Consider the following 17,683-nt stretch of genomic DNA (forward strand, 5'->3'; position numbering starts at 1 on the left):
TTACCTGTAAGGGTACGCAGAAACATACTAAAATGATGAAATTCTCTACGTTTTCCACTAACTCAGAGCACAACATTTGTTCTTTTTTGTTAGGCTTGGACATCTGGAGGTCCTCAATTTAAGATTTGGAGCTAGGTTATTTATGCAAAGAGTGCAAACTCAGAAAAACCTTTCTGAAGGCTCAAATATTTGGCTGAGATGAGTAAAAAAAACAACCTTAATGGATTATTGCACCACTTTATTTAAAAGCAAACAAATTAGCACAGCACATGATGGAAAACAAGATGCTATTGCAACTACAGTCCAGATCAGTTCTGGGTTCAGCTTCTTATTTAAAGCTATAGTTGGTAATCCTATTCAGAACCACTTTTTGTTATACTGGGTAAAATGGTAGTTCCATCCGTAAAGTAGTTAATACGTAAAAAGGAGGTTAAAAAAGCATTCTCTGTGGTGCTGCAGGCCTGTAAAAACTCAGACCAACTACTGGTTGTCCCACATGCCATCATTCTTACGCTCACGTAACGCTGATGTGTGCGCTCCTTCCTTGTTAGTTTCCGCTTGATGGCTGCGCATGCGCACTTCTAGTGTTTATGTATCCAGTTAGCTTAGCCGTTAGCTTAACAGTTAGCTTAACAGTTAGCTTAGCGATTAGCTTAACGGTTAGCCATTCATTGTAGCTCTGCAGCTCTCACCGTAGACTTTGAACATGGCTGAGAGTCACAAGAAGTGAACAGTGTTCATGTTTATGAGAAGAAGAGGAAGGCCTCAGTAGAAAGAAATGAGATTTTTTTTCATACAATCCCCCTGAGGAGCGGAATAGCGGGTAAGACGACATTGGGCATGCACAGTTATTCAAAAAGGGACTTGGGGAAACGTTTGGAAAAATTGCCCTGCCTAGCTTTATTTAGAAGGAGCTAGCGTATGTTCCAGAGTTTTTCTGGTAACAGGTTGAAATGACACTAGTGTTGTGCACATGCATGAGAGAAGAGAAAAAGCATCCGCCACAGCGACTGCACTGGTCTTTTGTTTAGAGGCGTGACGTGACGTCTTCTGAGGTAGGAAAGCTATAAATATTGGAGTTAGCCTGTATTCTCTCGCTTAATGCATCGATTACTACGGAGACTAAACCTAATATCCAGGTGAATGAGAGCGCGCAGCACATCGCACCCACGTCCACAGCCAGAGTATTTAGCCTGAATCATTATCTCATGACCTGACTAATTCAGCCTATAGAGGCAACTGCGGCAAATAGAGGATAACTCATTTTACACGTCGGACAATTGTAAGCACTTGTATGGGAAAGAAAATCAATAATATTTAACTTCCATCCAACCATGAACCCATCCATCATACCCGTGAGGGGCTGGTATCTGTGTGGTACAACCCTGGACATGTTGCCAGTTACACACCAAATGGTTATTACTACGAGGCAAAGGTTTTTAGTACTCCAGTGATTTAGAGACATAAACTGCAGAGCTGAAAGTAACATATTTACATTTATCTTTGAGCAAGGGGTTGAATTTGATCTGAAAACACAAATGGCAGCGCAGCTTCTAGATACTAAACTTAAAATTCCTATGAATACTTTTAGGGGGATAACAAACAGCCGAGACGTTAAATCATCTTGGGTTAGTATAAATCTTAAAACACTGATTGCTTTTCCCCTGCTAATAACTAAAGAAATCAGATAATTTTGTTGGGGGTGGGGGGGGGGTGCAACTAAGAATTTTTTTTTTTGTTAATTGCCTTTTTGGGCTTTCATAGCTTAGTTTGCTTGTTCTGTAACTGATTGTCCAGGAACTGTTTCTCTAATGTACAATTCACCATTGTGCTCTTTTCTGACAGAGGTTTAACAAGTAAAACCTCCACAAACGGCAATTATTGCATTTGCTAATTCATTTGAGTCATTTCTACCTACATATACATATTTTAAGTAGTTAGAGGCAGAGTTTGTCTTAAATCACATTTGTATGAGGTCACACCATGAGCTGGAGTCCACATCATCTGTCACTGATCCATGTGACCTCTGGGGACGGGGACATGCCCCGGCATGTTCTCTCTGCTGCTGTCAAACCACTTTTTCCTCCACTGACATCTAATTATTAAAGAACCGTCTCATAAACGCCCTCCCCCTCCCTTATCTTAGGAATATAGCCTCCTGAGCGTCTTCGTCTGTGTCTTTAATTTACTTCCATACAGCTTATAGGCACCGCTGTGTCTCCTTGTTCCACAGCAGCTCTGAAAACCTCAACGCCCTGAATGAAAACAATGACGAACAGTTTATGCTCAGCACTTTCCCAGAGTTTGCCACACTGGTGAGAAACCCCCCTGCTCTCTGAAGTCCAGGCTACAAAGCTCAATTGTAATCTGAGCTGATGAAGTCAGAGCCCAGTAAGTAATTAAAAGATTTCAGGGCCGAGGTTTGGGACAGCCTCTGTTTTTAATTGTGCAGTGCAGACCGTCCTGTGAGGGACCAGAAAGGAACAAAAGGAGAGGATGTTTTTCTTGCCAGCGTGCCAAAGTGGCTGAAATCCTGGCTCGGGCCCAGAGAGCCAATATTATGCGCAGACAATGGCATTATAAAATCCTGCACCATGTCTGTTTGAGGTAACCTTCAAGCCACTCCGTCCGGTTGACGTTTCATCGATACATTTATCCCAGAGTGGATGTGTTATTGTCCGTCTACCGTGGCATAATTCACATGATACTCACCAGGCAGCCTGTTCATGTTGACTCCCTGTGCAGACAGGCCGATGCCCATGTACCTGAAAAACAGGAAGAGGAATTTCTCTCATTCATCGCCGTATGAATACATGCAGAGCTGCTTGTTCTCGCCGTGTTTCACCAGGAAACAGTTGGAAAACATTAAGTTCGTGTCTGACGAGGGAGAGGCAGAAGGAACTTTGAGCATGACGTCTTCGAGCTGCTTATATTTGCAGAGCGAGCTGCCTCCAGGGGAGACGGCAAACATGAAAAGTGGCGACGATTACACAAGCTCAGAGGTCAGCGGAGACGTCTTTAAAACTGTCACCGGAGGACGAGCTGTTGGCATTCTCACAGCAGAAAACTGGGGAAAGAAAGCTTTTAGCTGAGTTAAACAAGTCACAGTGTTACTTTACTGCAGCTGGGACACTTTTAGGTTATCACTGGGACTCCTGCAATAAATATCATCCGTCTCCTAAACCCCAGCCAATGAATCGGCAGAGTTTGAAGAGGAAAAGGAAGCAGGTCTTCGGAAAATGACTTCAGATGCTGCGGACAAACCCAACAAAGTAGACATCTATGTTTTGTCTGATACTCTTTTAGAACTTCCTGTTCAACACTGTCAAGAGAAAAGTGTAACGTGATGCTGGCAGCCGCTGACACGTACGGGATTCCTCACGTGGCTGAAGCTCAGCTCATTAGAAAAAACAAAAAACTTTTGATTCAATCTGAACAAAAACATTTTTAAATGCAACGATGACCTAGAATGTTAGGGGGACAATGAAGGTGCTGTCCAAAAATCTAACACATCAATGACCTCTTCCCCACACTGTGCCACTTTCTCCTACTACTCTCCAATTTTTGGCATTACTTGCATTATTACAGCTTTTAACTTTATGTTCTGTTTTTTCTCTCCATAATAGCAACATCTGGCCAGGCGTTCTGTTTAGCTGCGACACCGTCCTGGATGGGTCCGGCGACCCAACAACCAACAACCTCATGTTCTCCTTCTATAGATGATACAGTTGACCCTGTCTTTCAGTATTAAACCCGGTTTGTCTCCTAGACATAGCCATTAGGGTGACAGCAGTGTACGAGTTAAGAAGCTCGTCCTGCAAACACGGAGAAGCAGCATTTACACTTATCTGGAACAAACTTCCAGAAAACTGTAGACCCCCCCATAGGGATGGGAATCGAAAACCGGTTCCTGTTCAGAACCGGTTCCGTGTTTTTCAATTCCGTGGCACCGTTTGGCAGCTCGCTAAACGATTCTCTTTTCGATTCCGTTGTGCTGCGGCTCTGAGCAAGTTACGCAAGTTACGTCACGTTTTTACGCAAGTTACGTCACGTTTTTACGCAAGTTACGTCACGTTTTTACGCAAGTTACGTCACGTTTTTACGTAAGTTACGCACACGGCATTCAGTAAGCAAGTACAACGTGACCAGGCGAAAAACCAAACAAAAAAAATGCCGCCCCATCGGGGGAAGCGGTCGAAAGTTTGGTTTCATTTTAAGGAAGAGGAAGATTGCAACGAGGCGCTTTGCAATCATTGCAAAATGGCATTTACATCCGCGGGAGAAAATAGATCCAACAGGCAGAAACACCTGCGCACACAACATGGCATACAATTTAATGAATGCCGTGTTTTTGATTCTTACCGGACAGAAGCTAAAGTTACGACCAGCATGGAAAGCAACTCTGGTGGTAAGTAGCTAGTTTTACATCAGTGGCTGGTTCCTAGTAAATCATATGCCATCTCTGGAAATAAACCAGTTTCCTACCTCTCTTTGGGGTTATTAAGGGAGTGTGCCTTTATCGTTAATCCAGCCCTTCATTGGTACCATGTTTAATTAGAACTACTGGTAGTTACATGATTCTAGGTATTGCAGTGGATATAACAAAACATGCTACAAAGTTGCTCCGCAGTTCAGGGAGCGAGAGAAAGGTGACGCTTGTTTATTTAAATCAGGGGGAGACGAGTTTATTTCCCAAAATTGTACAGTAATGCTCTTTCATTAAACGGATGGCTTCTCCTTTAGATTTAGATGACTGAGGTTATCTAAAGAGAGATTAATAAGCAACTGTCACAACAAACTTACATTTTCTTGTATTCTAAACAACTCATCTACTGTATTTAAGTTTGTTCTTATATTCCTTTTTTTATTTAAACAAATATAAATATTACTCCAGTTGCACATTTTCTGTGGACATCTTGACCTTGTTAGTTTGTAAGGTCGTGTGATAGTTAAGTAAACAAAGTTGATGCTCATCATCAAACTGTTTGTTCTACTTTTTTCCCCAAATTGGAATCGAAAAGAGAATCGAAAAGGAATCGAATCGTTTCACAGAATCGATAAAGGAATCGGAATCGTGAAAATCTTTTCAATTCCCAACCCTACCCCCCCCACTATCCTGAACAACACTGTGTCTACTGTGGATCCCTTCCGGTTCTCAGGAACCACCCTCTGTCGGGACCCGAGACGTCCTGACACACTGGCCCAGCAGAAGGTCGCTGCAGTTGACAACATAATGGAGCAATTCTGACGAAAACCCATTTGTGAGCACTAAAGCTTGGTCTCCAAAATGCACAATGACCCAGAGCATACCGCCAAATAAGTTAAAAAAATGTCTTAAATGTTCAGCAGGAAGTAAGTGCTCCATTTTCCTCAATAGGTACAGACACATTTTAATGATTTGATGTCAAAGCCTCTACGGTTTTGATGTTTTTAAAGCTTTACATGAGAAGTAGAGCAAATGCTTATAATGACATGCTGTATTTCTGGATGTAAGGCTTTCGTGGGCCCTGTTAGAATAAAGGTATTAATTCTAAAGCATCTTTGATTAGCTCTGTTTAACTTTATGTCTCAGCGGACTTCTGTCTCTTCGTTGCGCAAAGTGAATGAATAAAGGTCCTAAAGTTTTGAAACTAAATACCGATTATATAAAGTTGTGTTTTTACTTCAGCTTGATGTTCATTTTAAAAACTGTAAATCCAAAGGGAAAAAGTGTCTAATTATATGTGTAAGAGGTATAAGTGTTGTTGCTGAAGACTATATCTCAGATACAGCAACAAATATACTGGTCCGTAGCTTCGTTTTAACCTAAAACACGTTATCACTCAGTATCCTGAGAATGATTGAGAGAAGAAATGCTGAATAATTTTTTTTTAAAAAGGCAGATGGTTTTTCCTTTTTTTTGGAATCAGCAACAGGCCTAAAACCCAGGAAGAGATGAACACCCGGGAATCAAATATTCAACTATCTGTCTACAGCGTAGACAGGTCTCCTGACCAGCTGACCCAGATGTGAGTTACTCTCTGCGTATAACTGGGTCAACCTCCACATTATGGTGATTCGGTTCTGTTAGGAAGAAGCTTTGGAAGTGCTTTCCGTTAGCACGGACTATCCGGTGACAGATTTGTCTCCTCGGATTTGATGAGGAAGAGATTACAGCTGAATCGGCCAACTTTTGGGCTGTCCTATTTTCACTTCCACTGTAGATAAAATAAAATGTAATATTTCTGCTAAAGCAACAAGTACAGACAAAACAAATTACAGGGACTATTTTTTTGCTGATTTAAGGCTGGAAGACAATGATTGAGGCAGTAAGTTAATCACTACCATCTCAGCAACAGCTGTGGATGTAAACAGCAGAGAGCAGACGTGTAAAAACTAGAGATGCACCCATAAGGAAATCTGCTAATTATGAACCTGCTACACTTTAGGCAGCACCTCTCAGTTTAATATCCACTTTGCATTTAATAAAAACCACAGATGGACAATAAATCTGCATTAAAATTGGCATCAGCTGACCTTGGTTCACTTTTAACATATCGGTACTGGTCTGATAAGTAAATATATATATATATAAATAAATAAAAACAGCAAATATCCATTATATTTATATCGGATGTCGATATTTCCCTATACAGGGTTCCTACAGCACAAGGCAAGTTAAATTGAAGACTTTTTAAGACTTTTTAATGCCACTTGAAATAAAAAGTTAAGACCAACTTCACGATAAACAAGATAAACCTCGTTGCGACAACTTTACCCAAATGTTTATTTTAACATAAACCATTATTTTCTGGCTCAGTAGACATGTTAAAGATTTTGAAAAACATTCCATATAGGAAGAAAGCTAAAAAACACACAAATTACAGATATATTTTTAACAACTACTGAACTGAATTCACAAACTTTGTTTTGTTCCCTCCTAAAATAAACTATAAATCAGTGCCAACTCTTTTTCACAGCTATGGTCCGGCCGCAACAGTTTTTATTGGTTCCGCTATCGGGACGGAACCAATAATGGTTACATTGAGCCATTCGGTAAATTTAAAAAATATATAATTGTATCAATTATTTGACTGTTTGGTAAGGATTACAAAAATAAAATACTATTTATGACCTGGTAACAATTTTAAGACCTAAGAAAGACTGATTTAAGACATTTTAATGCCAATTAAGGCCTTAGTTTTATATTACAGAATTCAATGCCTTTTAAGACTTTTTAAGGATCCGCAGGAACCCTGCCTATAGTTTCCCATTGGTGCATCCGTAATAAACCAGGACATGGAATAGTTTTAAGGACTTCATCACAGCTGGTTTAAAGTTTGTTTCCACACAGCAACATTTTAAATTAGATTAAGTGGAGAAACTAAATCTGTTCAGCTTTGAACGAGGTTTTGTCGCAGCCTGGATTTGCCAAAATCAATAAAACATCTAAATATGACAGAGTATTCTGACAGAAAACAAAAGCCCAGAGAGTAAAGAAACCGTTGAGTATTAAAAAGACTTCAACTAAACAGTTTCTACATGAACTACTAAAACTTGTAACACATTTAGTGGATGACAAACCAATCTTACCCGTCTCTACCTTTACTGACAATCTTCACTTCAAAGTAGTAGATCCCACAGGCAGCGGGGATGGGGTGTGTGGCTCGCACTGACGCTGCATCCTTGTGGTTCTTTCCATGGCCTGAAAAACATAAAGACAAAGTGTCTGTAACCGCAGACTTCATCAGAGGTCATTAGTGATACAATAAATCAATTTTCCCTTGGTAGGCTTTGATCGATCGAGACGGAGGTTTTTTTGTCAGTAAAAGCATAAAATAACCAGTATGTCCTTTAATCTCTTTCGTTTTGATTTAGCTCAGCGACATAAAAGCTGGTCAGAGCTGATGGGCGGATGTGTGAAGATAAATCCAGGAGGTTCACCTTCCAGCAGGACGACCACCCTGAACAAACAACCGGAGATACGACGAGATGCCTTAGATTAAAGCAGATTTATGTGACCTAAATCCAATGTAAATACTCTGGTAAAGACTTGAATATTCTTTATGACTAAGCTTGAATAAATGATTTTGCCAGGAATGGTCAAAGACGGTCCATATATGTCAAAATGTGACAGAGACAAATCCAGAGAGACCTGCAGCTTTAATTGCTGTGAAAGATGATCCTATAAAGTATTAGTTTCCTGATTTAAAAATTAAAAACCATCTATCATTCTCCTCCTACGTCACAATTATGCACCATTTTGTCTTGCTCTGTCAGAAAAGATAAGAACGTTGGTTATAATATAAATTCTTGGGAGTTGGGACAATATTAGCTTCCGTCCAAGAAAGTTTAAATAATGAATTTAAGCAAAGTTTAAAGAGTTTGTATGTGTTAAAGACCCTCAGAGGACTATGAAAATAAGCAGGCCAGACATAACAAGATAAAGTAAATTGTGATTTCTCAGTGAAGGCCACATAAGTTTATCTCTAAAGTCACATCTTACTCTGACCTGCAGCACAAACTGAACCAGTGAGTCATTAGTTAATCTGTTAAACTTACAGATAAATGAACAGTACTTGCATAAAAATGGTAACTAAAACAAGATTGTGAACGTAAAAGTAACAGAGCGAACAAACAACAGGCCCGTTGCACTGAGTCCGTCAGTCTGCATTTAGCTGGGTGTTGTATAACAGCTATCTCATCTCCACAGAAGGCATGTTCGTCGCTTTCTACTACGCGCGATCACGCTCACCTGTCGTGAAGCACAACAAGTGGCCGTGAGCTCGTAGAAAATGCAGAGAGGCGGAAACCTTAAGCGAGGCAGCTGGCTGTTAGCAGACACCTTCAGGCCGTCTGCTGTGAGCCTGGCGGAGCCTCCGTTATCCTCGTACTCCTCCTAAAGCAAGGAGCAATCTTTCTCCCAAGCAACGAAAGCTTGTTCCCTTCAGTTTTAATAGCAGAGTACAAATTATGACTCTTGTACTGCTGTTGCTTTAAAGGGGCCTAGTCACGTAATTCACAAATTTCTACACCAGCAGCTCAACTAGTTGCTTATAAAGATTTTCTGATTAAATTATCATAGCCTGTAAGGCAAGGCAAGGCAAGGCAAGGCAAGGCAAGGCAAGGCAAATTTATTCATATAGCACAATTCAGTACAGAGACAATGCAGAGTGCTTTACATGATTAAAATATAGGAATAAAAGCAAGTAGGGATAGAATGTAGAAACAAAAAAGAACATTTAAAAACAGTAAAACAGTTTAACTTGTGCATTCAAAGGAAATTTAAAAAAAAAAAAAAAAAAAAAAAAAAACTAAATCCAACTTTCTGTGGTTTAGGTTAAGAGATAAAAAGAAGATTAAAAGTAAAAGGCAGGAAAATGCAGGGAGCAGAGAAAAAAGCGTCCGAACAGGCAGAGAGGCGGAGATAAAGAAGAAGGCTTATTATATTTTATTTCTGTGTTTTGCACTTTGCTCTATTGTTAAAAAATGAAGCGCTTTTGTGTATATTGATTATAACCAGACCATGTGATGGGAAGTACTATATTAAGCATGCGCGCAATGAGTACAGTATGTTTCGGACCATAAGGCGCACTAAATATTCTTCCCAAGTGTAATATCACTCCTTCATGTCCACAGCTCTCTATCCGTCTCTGTGACGTAACGTAACTTTTATCTAGAATTAACTTACTAGGTTTATTGTTGCTGCCTAAAGGCTCCCACATATTCGGGCGTACTGTCCACACACTGTGAGCTTTGACGTTTTACCCTCCATAGCTGAGCGTACTGTTGCCTACATTTCTTGTGGCAAATTCCTACAATTCCCAGACTTTCTGCCAGTGGGACGAATAAATGGTATAATTTTTAACAAAGGAATTAAATTTTATACGATTATTGCTGTTTTATTTTATTAATTGGTACATTTTATACTTTCAGCCCTCCTTAGAAAGATACATAATTATTTAGGTGCCACTTCCCTGTTTGGTAAAACAGTAAACCAGATAACAGCTGTAATACAAGTGTTAACATCTTTTATTGAAGTTATCCGCCTTTGATTTAGTTATGCAATTATCTTATTTTATTATTATTGCTTATCTTCCATGTGCCACTGTGTGCTTTAGTTTGCCTGTCAATTTACTGATGATACAGTTACATTTTACTACAGATGAACAACTAAAGAGTCATTCTATACAAAATTAAACATGGATTTGGCACACCCCACATATATATATGTGGGGTGCGCATATTTGCACCCCACATATATATATGTGCACATATTTTTCAGACTATAAGGCACACCGGATTATAAGACGCATTAAATATTCTGCCCAAGTGTTTAATATCACTCCTTCACGTCCACAGCTCTCTATCCGTCCCTGTGGGAGGACAGAGTAGCTGGACTACACTGCCCTGTTTCTAACATAAGGCTAAAATAAACTTAACTTTTATATTTCTCTATATTATATTAACTTACTAGGTTTATTGTTGCTAGTGCGTACTCCAGGCTGCCTTACAATGGTTGAGAGACCTTAAACAGCAACAAATCATCTGAAAATAAATTAGTCTGGAAAGTGTGACAAAGACATTTCAGAATTTGGGGCACCAGCGAACCAAAAGGAGAAACATTATAAACAACCAGAGAAAACTGGCAGCAGTCTTGAACGTTCCCTGCAGACCGACTTCATTCCAAGAGCGCAACGTCGATTCAATCAGAAGGTCACAAAACAACCCGGAACAACACCTAAATCTTCCCTCAGAGAACTCCACGGCCAGAACCACTAAAAGCTAATAAATCATTTGTGAAACATGTAATAGATTAAGTGACTCTGTAATGAATACATTAAATAATTCAAAATTGTACTACAAATAAATACTACAAAGTGCAGAAATCCTTAATTTAAAACGTGAAAAATCATATCTAAGATCTTTGCAAATCAGAGCACTGACAATGGTTTCTCTGCTCCGCTTGTTCCCTGACCTTTTAAATTTAAACCGTGTCATTAGAACACGCCTGTGCATGTGAGCGGCATGCACAGGCGTGTTCACGTGTGTTGGCGGAGGATTGTCTGATCCTATATTTGCACCAATATTCATGCGGTCTATTTTTAGGAAGCCGACACGTCTTGACGCAGCGAATTAAATTAAATGAAATGTCAAAGTTTGTTGTTTTTTTTCTTTTTAAATTCCGACACTGGAAAATGTGACAAACAAAAAAAATGTGTAGAATTCACAGGGCTCCCAGTAGCTGCTACCTAAGCCCATCATCTTGGACAATCTTAACAACAAACAGTGTTGAGGTTTGTGATACACCCAGATGATCTGCCACTAAAATTAGTATTTTTACCACTAAAATAAGATAATTAGATATATACGGCACTTAAAATAAGACATTGAAGATGAGGTGTTCCTATTTTAAGTGCAAAAATCTTATTCCGTTGGCAGATTATCTAGTTTACCTGTTCAAACCAAGGGCAAAAAAGCCAATTTCAATAAAATTGTACTTATTTTAGTTCCTTTTTGCAGTGTGGACATAAAACTCACACAAGCTTGGTGAAATCAGACCGAAGTCGTTCAACCTTTGACATTTTGTGTTGTGCTTTTTAGCCACAGGCTGACTGAAGGTCTAAAATCAAACGCTCCCTCTCCTTTATTATTCATTCATCAGTTTTTGGTTCCTAAATCTCTCTGTATAACTACAGAATGAAAACATGCCGTTGTTTTGTTGTTTAAAGGCTCCTTTATGGAAACCATCCAGAATTTTTCCTGCAGTGCTGCTTACATTTTTTTTTAAATAGTTGCAGTCTGAAAAGAACAAACTTGTTTAGCAGAGGCTAATTTTCAGATTATTCACACATCTTAGCGCTTGCCTTCCAACATGGCGCCATCATCAACAGGGACGTTTACTACATGATTCTCAGATGCTCTCAATAACTTCCAGCTAGGTTTCAATGTCACGCTCCTGCATCTTTTTTTAATGGGGCTGGCACAGAGGGAACTAACTAAGTTACTAGGGCAGGTTAAAAAAAGCTGCATTAGGTGATGATGCTCAACGCTGTAAATACGCAGCGGCAGATTGCAACACAACTGCTGCTACAAGCCTTTTCCAGCTCCTACTGACTGCTGCAGGGTTGCAGCAATCTCCCAACTCTCATTTCATCCCCGATGCAAAAGGTCAACAGACTCGAAACATGACAAGAAATAGACTTTAAGATATATTTGTTGTCATAGCTCTATAATGTTTAACCTCAGATGAACGACATACGTCATCCATCTTCTGTACGAATTTATCAATCTGGGCCACCACTCAAGTTCTGGTTCACATAATTATTTACATTCAGGTTTCCTCAACTCCAACTGCAGCGTCTTAATCAGGCTAAGGTCTGGACTTTGACTAGGCCAATGCTACAGCTTGCTTCTTCTCAGTTGTAGATTTTATGGTGTAATAATTGTGGTGTTGCTGATGTGATGCGTTTGGTTTTAGTTTTCCTCTAAAGACATTCATTTCCATCAAACGTCTCTACTTTGGTCTGATCTATTTAAAGCACGTTTTTCCAAAGGTCTTGTGGTTCATTCAGATGAAAGTTTACAACTCAAAGTCAAGCTCCTTTGTTTTCTTTGTAGAGAAAGGAAGCTTTCTCCTGAAAACCTGTAGAAACTATCCTTTAGGGCTGGACAATAATTCAATAACAATTTATATCGATTATAGAAAAAAAGGGTAAATAAAAAGTTAAATAGAACAACAGCTTTCCTTCCTTTTGCATTCTAGCCATGTAGGTTAACATTACATTCTCCCAACCAATCACAACGTAGACCCAGGAACCAAGCCCCGCCCCCTTCAAAGAGTTCAGAGACCACGCGTTCGTTTTTCTTTTTTAAAAATTTGCAGTTTTGGTAAAAAATTGGTTGAATAAAAGGTTGAGTTTGAATTCAGTTTTGTGTTTTAAATCTAAAAATAGGTCGTTAAGCAACGGCATAAAATGATCAGGATTGCATTAAAATGCATGTTTTGAATTTATTGATAATTATCGATAGACCAATATGATTTCTATTTTATCATATCGTTTTTTTCCTATATCGTCTAGCTATACTTTAAAGTTTAAACCCTTCTCAGAGTGATGGACACCAGCAGTTTCTCTCTGATGATATCCACCTTTGTGCTGTAGAGTATATTTAAAATATGCTCACTGTTGCATTTGATCATATCTTGTTCAGCTGAGGTTAAATTTACCCATTTTCAAGACATGATGATAATTTTACTTATAATGTTCTGAAAAATAAATAGTTCCATTTTAAAAATTTACTTTTTTTTTTTTTACTTTCTACTGAAGGTGCGCGGTGCTGCAGGGACAGGCAACATAAATCTGAGTGTGCATGAACACAGTGGGTGTGGGTGGAGAGTCTGTGTGGCCATGAAGGGAGAAAACTGGCACACCGGTCAAAATAGCATCCAAACCACCAGGGTGAGGTAACCGAGCGGGAGCCGGAGGAACCAGGCGTAGAAAAAATATCCTGCACGCTCCAAAAAAAGACCCATTTATGTGTCATCCATTAACAAATGTGCAGTGTCACCTAATCTGTACCCTCCTCACAGACAAAAAGACTCAATGGCCTACATACGGCCTGCGTGAAATGGCATGATTTTATCGTTAAGCACAGATGATCTCTTTGTGTGATCCCTGCGACGTGAACGGAGACTTCAGGACCTTCTCTCCCATGAAAACACATGTTGATGCTCCACAATCAGATTCAGTGTCGGCTTCTACTCAGTTAATCAGCAGCAGTGGTCCATTAATTATTCATTAATTGATCAGGGGGGGTTCTATCCGGCCATCTGTCGGGCAAAATCTTTATTTCAACAACTCGGATTTCTCAGGAAGTGGGTTAGATGTACATTCCTTCAACCTCTGCATGGATACAAAAAGGATCAACAGGACCTGTGGTTTCCAGATATGAAATAAGGGGAAGCTAATTTGCACGTAAAATTTTAAAACTTTATAAATGAGGACATTTCTGAAGTAAAGTGGTTGTGGTACTGTCTGAGAGTGGTTTACTTTAGTAATATACAATCCCAGCGCCTGTGCTTTAAAGTTGCCCGTAGTCCAACACTCCTAATTCAGAGAGTTTAATTATGTCTCGACTCGCTTAGTTTTGCAGCAGCCAGCTAATAACCAGTTTGATCAGATCAGGAGTGTTTAAGGGAAAATAAGCTTCTCATTGCATCTGCGAGGCATCCTCTCCAGCGCTGGCGGCACTTTTTGGCATCCCCGGTAAAGACGTGTAAAAAAAAAATCTTAGAATAAACTCATCTGTCTATTGCAGCGCAGCATAATCTCGTGACGTAAACGTCAGAAAAATCCAACCTTTAATTTGAACACATTAAGATTCTCCTCTACGCACAGCAACTTTCAGAAAGTAGACATCCCTGTACAATGTCACGTTTCTGGGCTCTAGAAAAATGAGACCAATGTAAAACTTTTCAAAACGTTTCCCGCATATAATCAGACATTCATCCTGCACCTTTCAACTGAAGTCAAACAAATGTTGCAGAAGGAAATCATGCACAACTACCCGGTTGCATAAGAATGCACAACTCTTAAACAAATACTGTCTTGAAGCAACATTTAATTTATGTATTATACTTCTTTAGTAAAAGTCTTTCAACATTGCCACATCTTCACTTGCCAATGTGTGTCCACTCCGCCTCTCAAAAGCTCCCTGTCCTCTCAGATTGTGAGGACATCTCTTGTCCACACCGTCTGCCTCTGATTCTAAACTTGAATTTTATTATGATGAAACTATTCCTTCACGGACTGACTAAAGATGTCTGAAAAATGACACTTCCTCAGATAACTATCCTATCAGGTAGTGACACAGTGTGCCATAATGCTCTGAATATCCATATCATGTCACACATATCTAAATTTTTAATTTATTTATTTTTTACTCTGAGAATCGTAACACTGCTGACGTCTATCCATTTTAAACTCTAACACATAAACTTAAATAAAGTTAAACTCTATCTTGGACCATTTTTCATTGTTTCGCCTGGAGATGCTAACAGCCGTTAGCCGCTTCCTTGTTTATCCCCTGCTGCGCATGCGGAGTATGTACTTCCTCTGTTATTATAAACAAACACAATAAGCTTTATTCACTAACAAACTGCACAAAAACAAAGCATAAAACATCAAAATAATAACTAATGTGCCAACAGGGTGTGATAATATTTCATAAATACTTTGAATGCAACCAGAGTAAGCTACTGACATAAATAAATATAAATATAAATAATATGTATAAATAAATAAAAAGTCAAATAATGTGGCTATGCACCTTTAATCCCTTTTTGAACCAGCTCTACTCGGCTTCATCTGTTTTGCAAGCATTACAGAAACCCAGGCCCAGCTTGTTCCTGCTGGGCTGATCGGAGTGGACTTGGGCCACTGATTGGCTGAGGGGTAGAATGCTTTTCACTGATTGGCTGAGGGAGAAAAAGTTAAACTAAAGAGCAACAACATTAATATTAAGGAGCAGCATGAACAGAGTGGGTCAAACCAACATATAATTTTACTATTTACAAACCATAAACCACGCCCGAATGAAACAAAAGAAAGGATAAGGACACTTCAGCCTTCTGTTCGGAGACAGGCGCGCTGTATTTAATCACCAAAATCAGATCCACGGATTTAGCAAGGCTTTCTCTCATTTCGCACTGAAAGCCATTAAGTTATGTCTCTAAAGAGCGTTTGGTTCAAAAATGTGTTAATGGCGCCCTGATCAAACCACTCTCTAATTGATCAAACCATTTTTCCAAATAAATTTTAAGATAAATCGTAATATATGTCCCAGGTAATATTGGAAGGAAAACCCTCCTAAGCTTTTAGTCTTTTGGGAAGTTTCTAAACTGGATGTATAGATGTTTGTTAAAATTTAATTTTGATGATAGAATCTGAAATTTTGAACCAAGTCTTAGTTTCAGCTTGCTGGCTGCGCATGAGTACTTCTAGTGTTTATGTTTCAGTTAACTTAGCGGTTAGCTTAGCGATTAGCTTAGCGGTTAGCCGTTCATTGTAGCTCCGCTGCTCTCACCGTATACTTTGAACTAGGGCTGTACGATTTTGACAAAAATCAAAATTGCGATATATTTCAACCATAATTGTGATTTAATTTTGACTTTTCTCTGCATTTACCACAAGCAACAAAAATAGCCTGTAGATAAAGATTTTTGTAAACAAGGACTATTTAAAACAAGAAATTTAAAAAAATTTATTAATCCAGAGGACAGCTTGTTGAGTTGGACATGAATCCTTGTTGGGGGCAACTAACAAGTCAATGTATTAAAACAGTGTAACGGGTAATTAATGCTGTGGTGAAATTCCTGAAGGTTTTGTGGTAAAAGTATGATTATTTAAACTCTAAAACAAATAATGAAATTACATTATCTCACTGCTGCAACTCTCTTCCCTCCCATGTGGTGGCAAACTCACTTTGAACACATTACCGACAACTAAAGGACATGTGTTACCGATTAATTTGATGCATAGCCAAAAAAAATAAAAAATAAAAAAACGCTGACATCTGCGATTTGGAAATTGGGTTAAAAAAAAAACAAAAAAAAAAACGATTATATTGCAGATGCGATTAATTGCCCGGCCCTACTTTGAACATGGCTGAGAGTCGGTAGAAGCAAACCGCGTACAAGTTTCTGAGAAGAAAACAAAGGCCTCAGTAAAAAGAAATACAACCAGACTGGATTTGGGAGATTCTTTTCATGCAGTCCCCCTGAGGAGCAGAAATCAAGATAAGATGGTCTTGCGCATGCTCGGTTATTCAAAAAGGGACTTGAGGAAACGTTCAGAAAAATCGCTGATTCTGCCTTTAACTGGGATCCTGGAGACGACAAAGTTTATTTTAGGGAGAACCGTTTTTTTTTAACTGCAGACAATCTTCCCATGAGTGAAAAAGAAACTGTTCTTAATTGACCAAGGTTGTCTTCTATTAATTTGAGTAATGGGATATAATTTCATTGCGTCAGCTCATTCGGGCTGTTAGAGATGCTGAGGCCCAGGTATCTGATGTTTCCATAGATGGAGAAGACATGGAACAGTGGGGAAGCTTCCCAGCCTAAAAACATTACAGAATTAGTTCAGAGTCCACGATTCAACAATAAGAACGAGACAAGGGGCAAATATGGCCCCCATGCCAGAGCTCAAGGTCCAAAACCGCTGATGACCAAAAGGAACATAAAGTCGTCCATCTCACATTTAAAAAAATAAAACAACTTCTTGATGTTCCACAGCAAATCTGCAAAGAGTGCACAAAAATTGCTCCACAGCAATTTATAAACTTCCTCACCAATTATTCCACATGCTCAATGGCACTAAGACAACCAGATATTAGGTTGCTGGTCTAATTAATTTTTTCATACAGTTCCCAGTTGGTTACCATACCTAATATCTCTGTGTGACTGTTAAAATGTACCGTATTTTTCAGATTATAAGGCACATTTAAAATCCTTAAATTTTCTCAAAAATTGATGGCGCACCTCATATATGATCACCGTTGTGCTTACTGGCTGATTTTATGTGGTAAAATGTGCTCGAAAAACTGTTAAAATGTGTAAATACGACTTTTGTTAGCAATGAAGCCACTCCACTCAATGGATGTGTCACTACCTGATAGGACCCCTGAGCTGTCTACAGGATTG

At 39.1% G+C, this 17,683-nt stretch overlaps 1 protein-coding gene across 1 annotated transcript in view; it reads right to left on the bottom strand.

Moving 5' to 3' along the window:
* The window catches only part of ranbp10 (RAN binding protein 10), a 42,904-nt gene that overhangs the window by 21,928 nt on the left and 3,293 nt on the right, over positions 1–17,683 (bottom strand). The window contains exons 2-3 of the mRNA XM_036126567.1: positions 7,573–7,684; positions 2,713–2,765 (exon numbers count right to left, since the gene is read on the bottom strand). Of these exons, the coding sequence (XP_035982460.1) occupies positions 2,713–2,765; positions 7,573–7,684 (165 nt within the window). The remainder of the gene's footprint in view (positions 1–2,712; positions 2,766–7,572; positions 7,685–17,683) is intronic.

Source organism: Fundulus heteroclitus, chromosome 2 (genome assembly GCF_011125445.2).
Source record: "Fundulus heteroclitus isolate FHET01 chromosome 2, MU-UCD_Fhet_4.1, whole genome shotgun sequence".
NCBI classification, from domain to species: Eukaryota; Metazoa; Chordata; class Actinopteri; order Cyprinodontiformes; family Fundulidae; genus Fundulus; species Fundulus heteroclitus.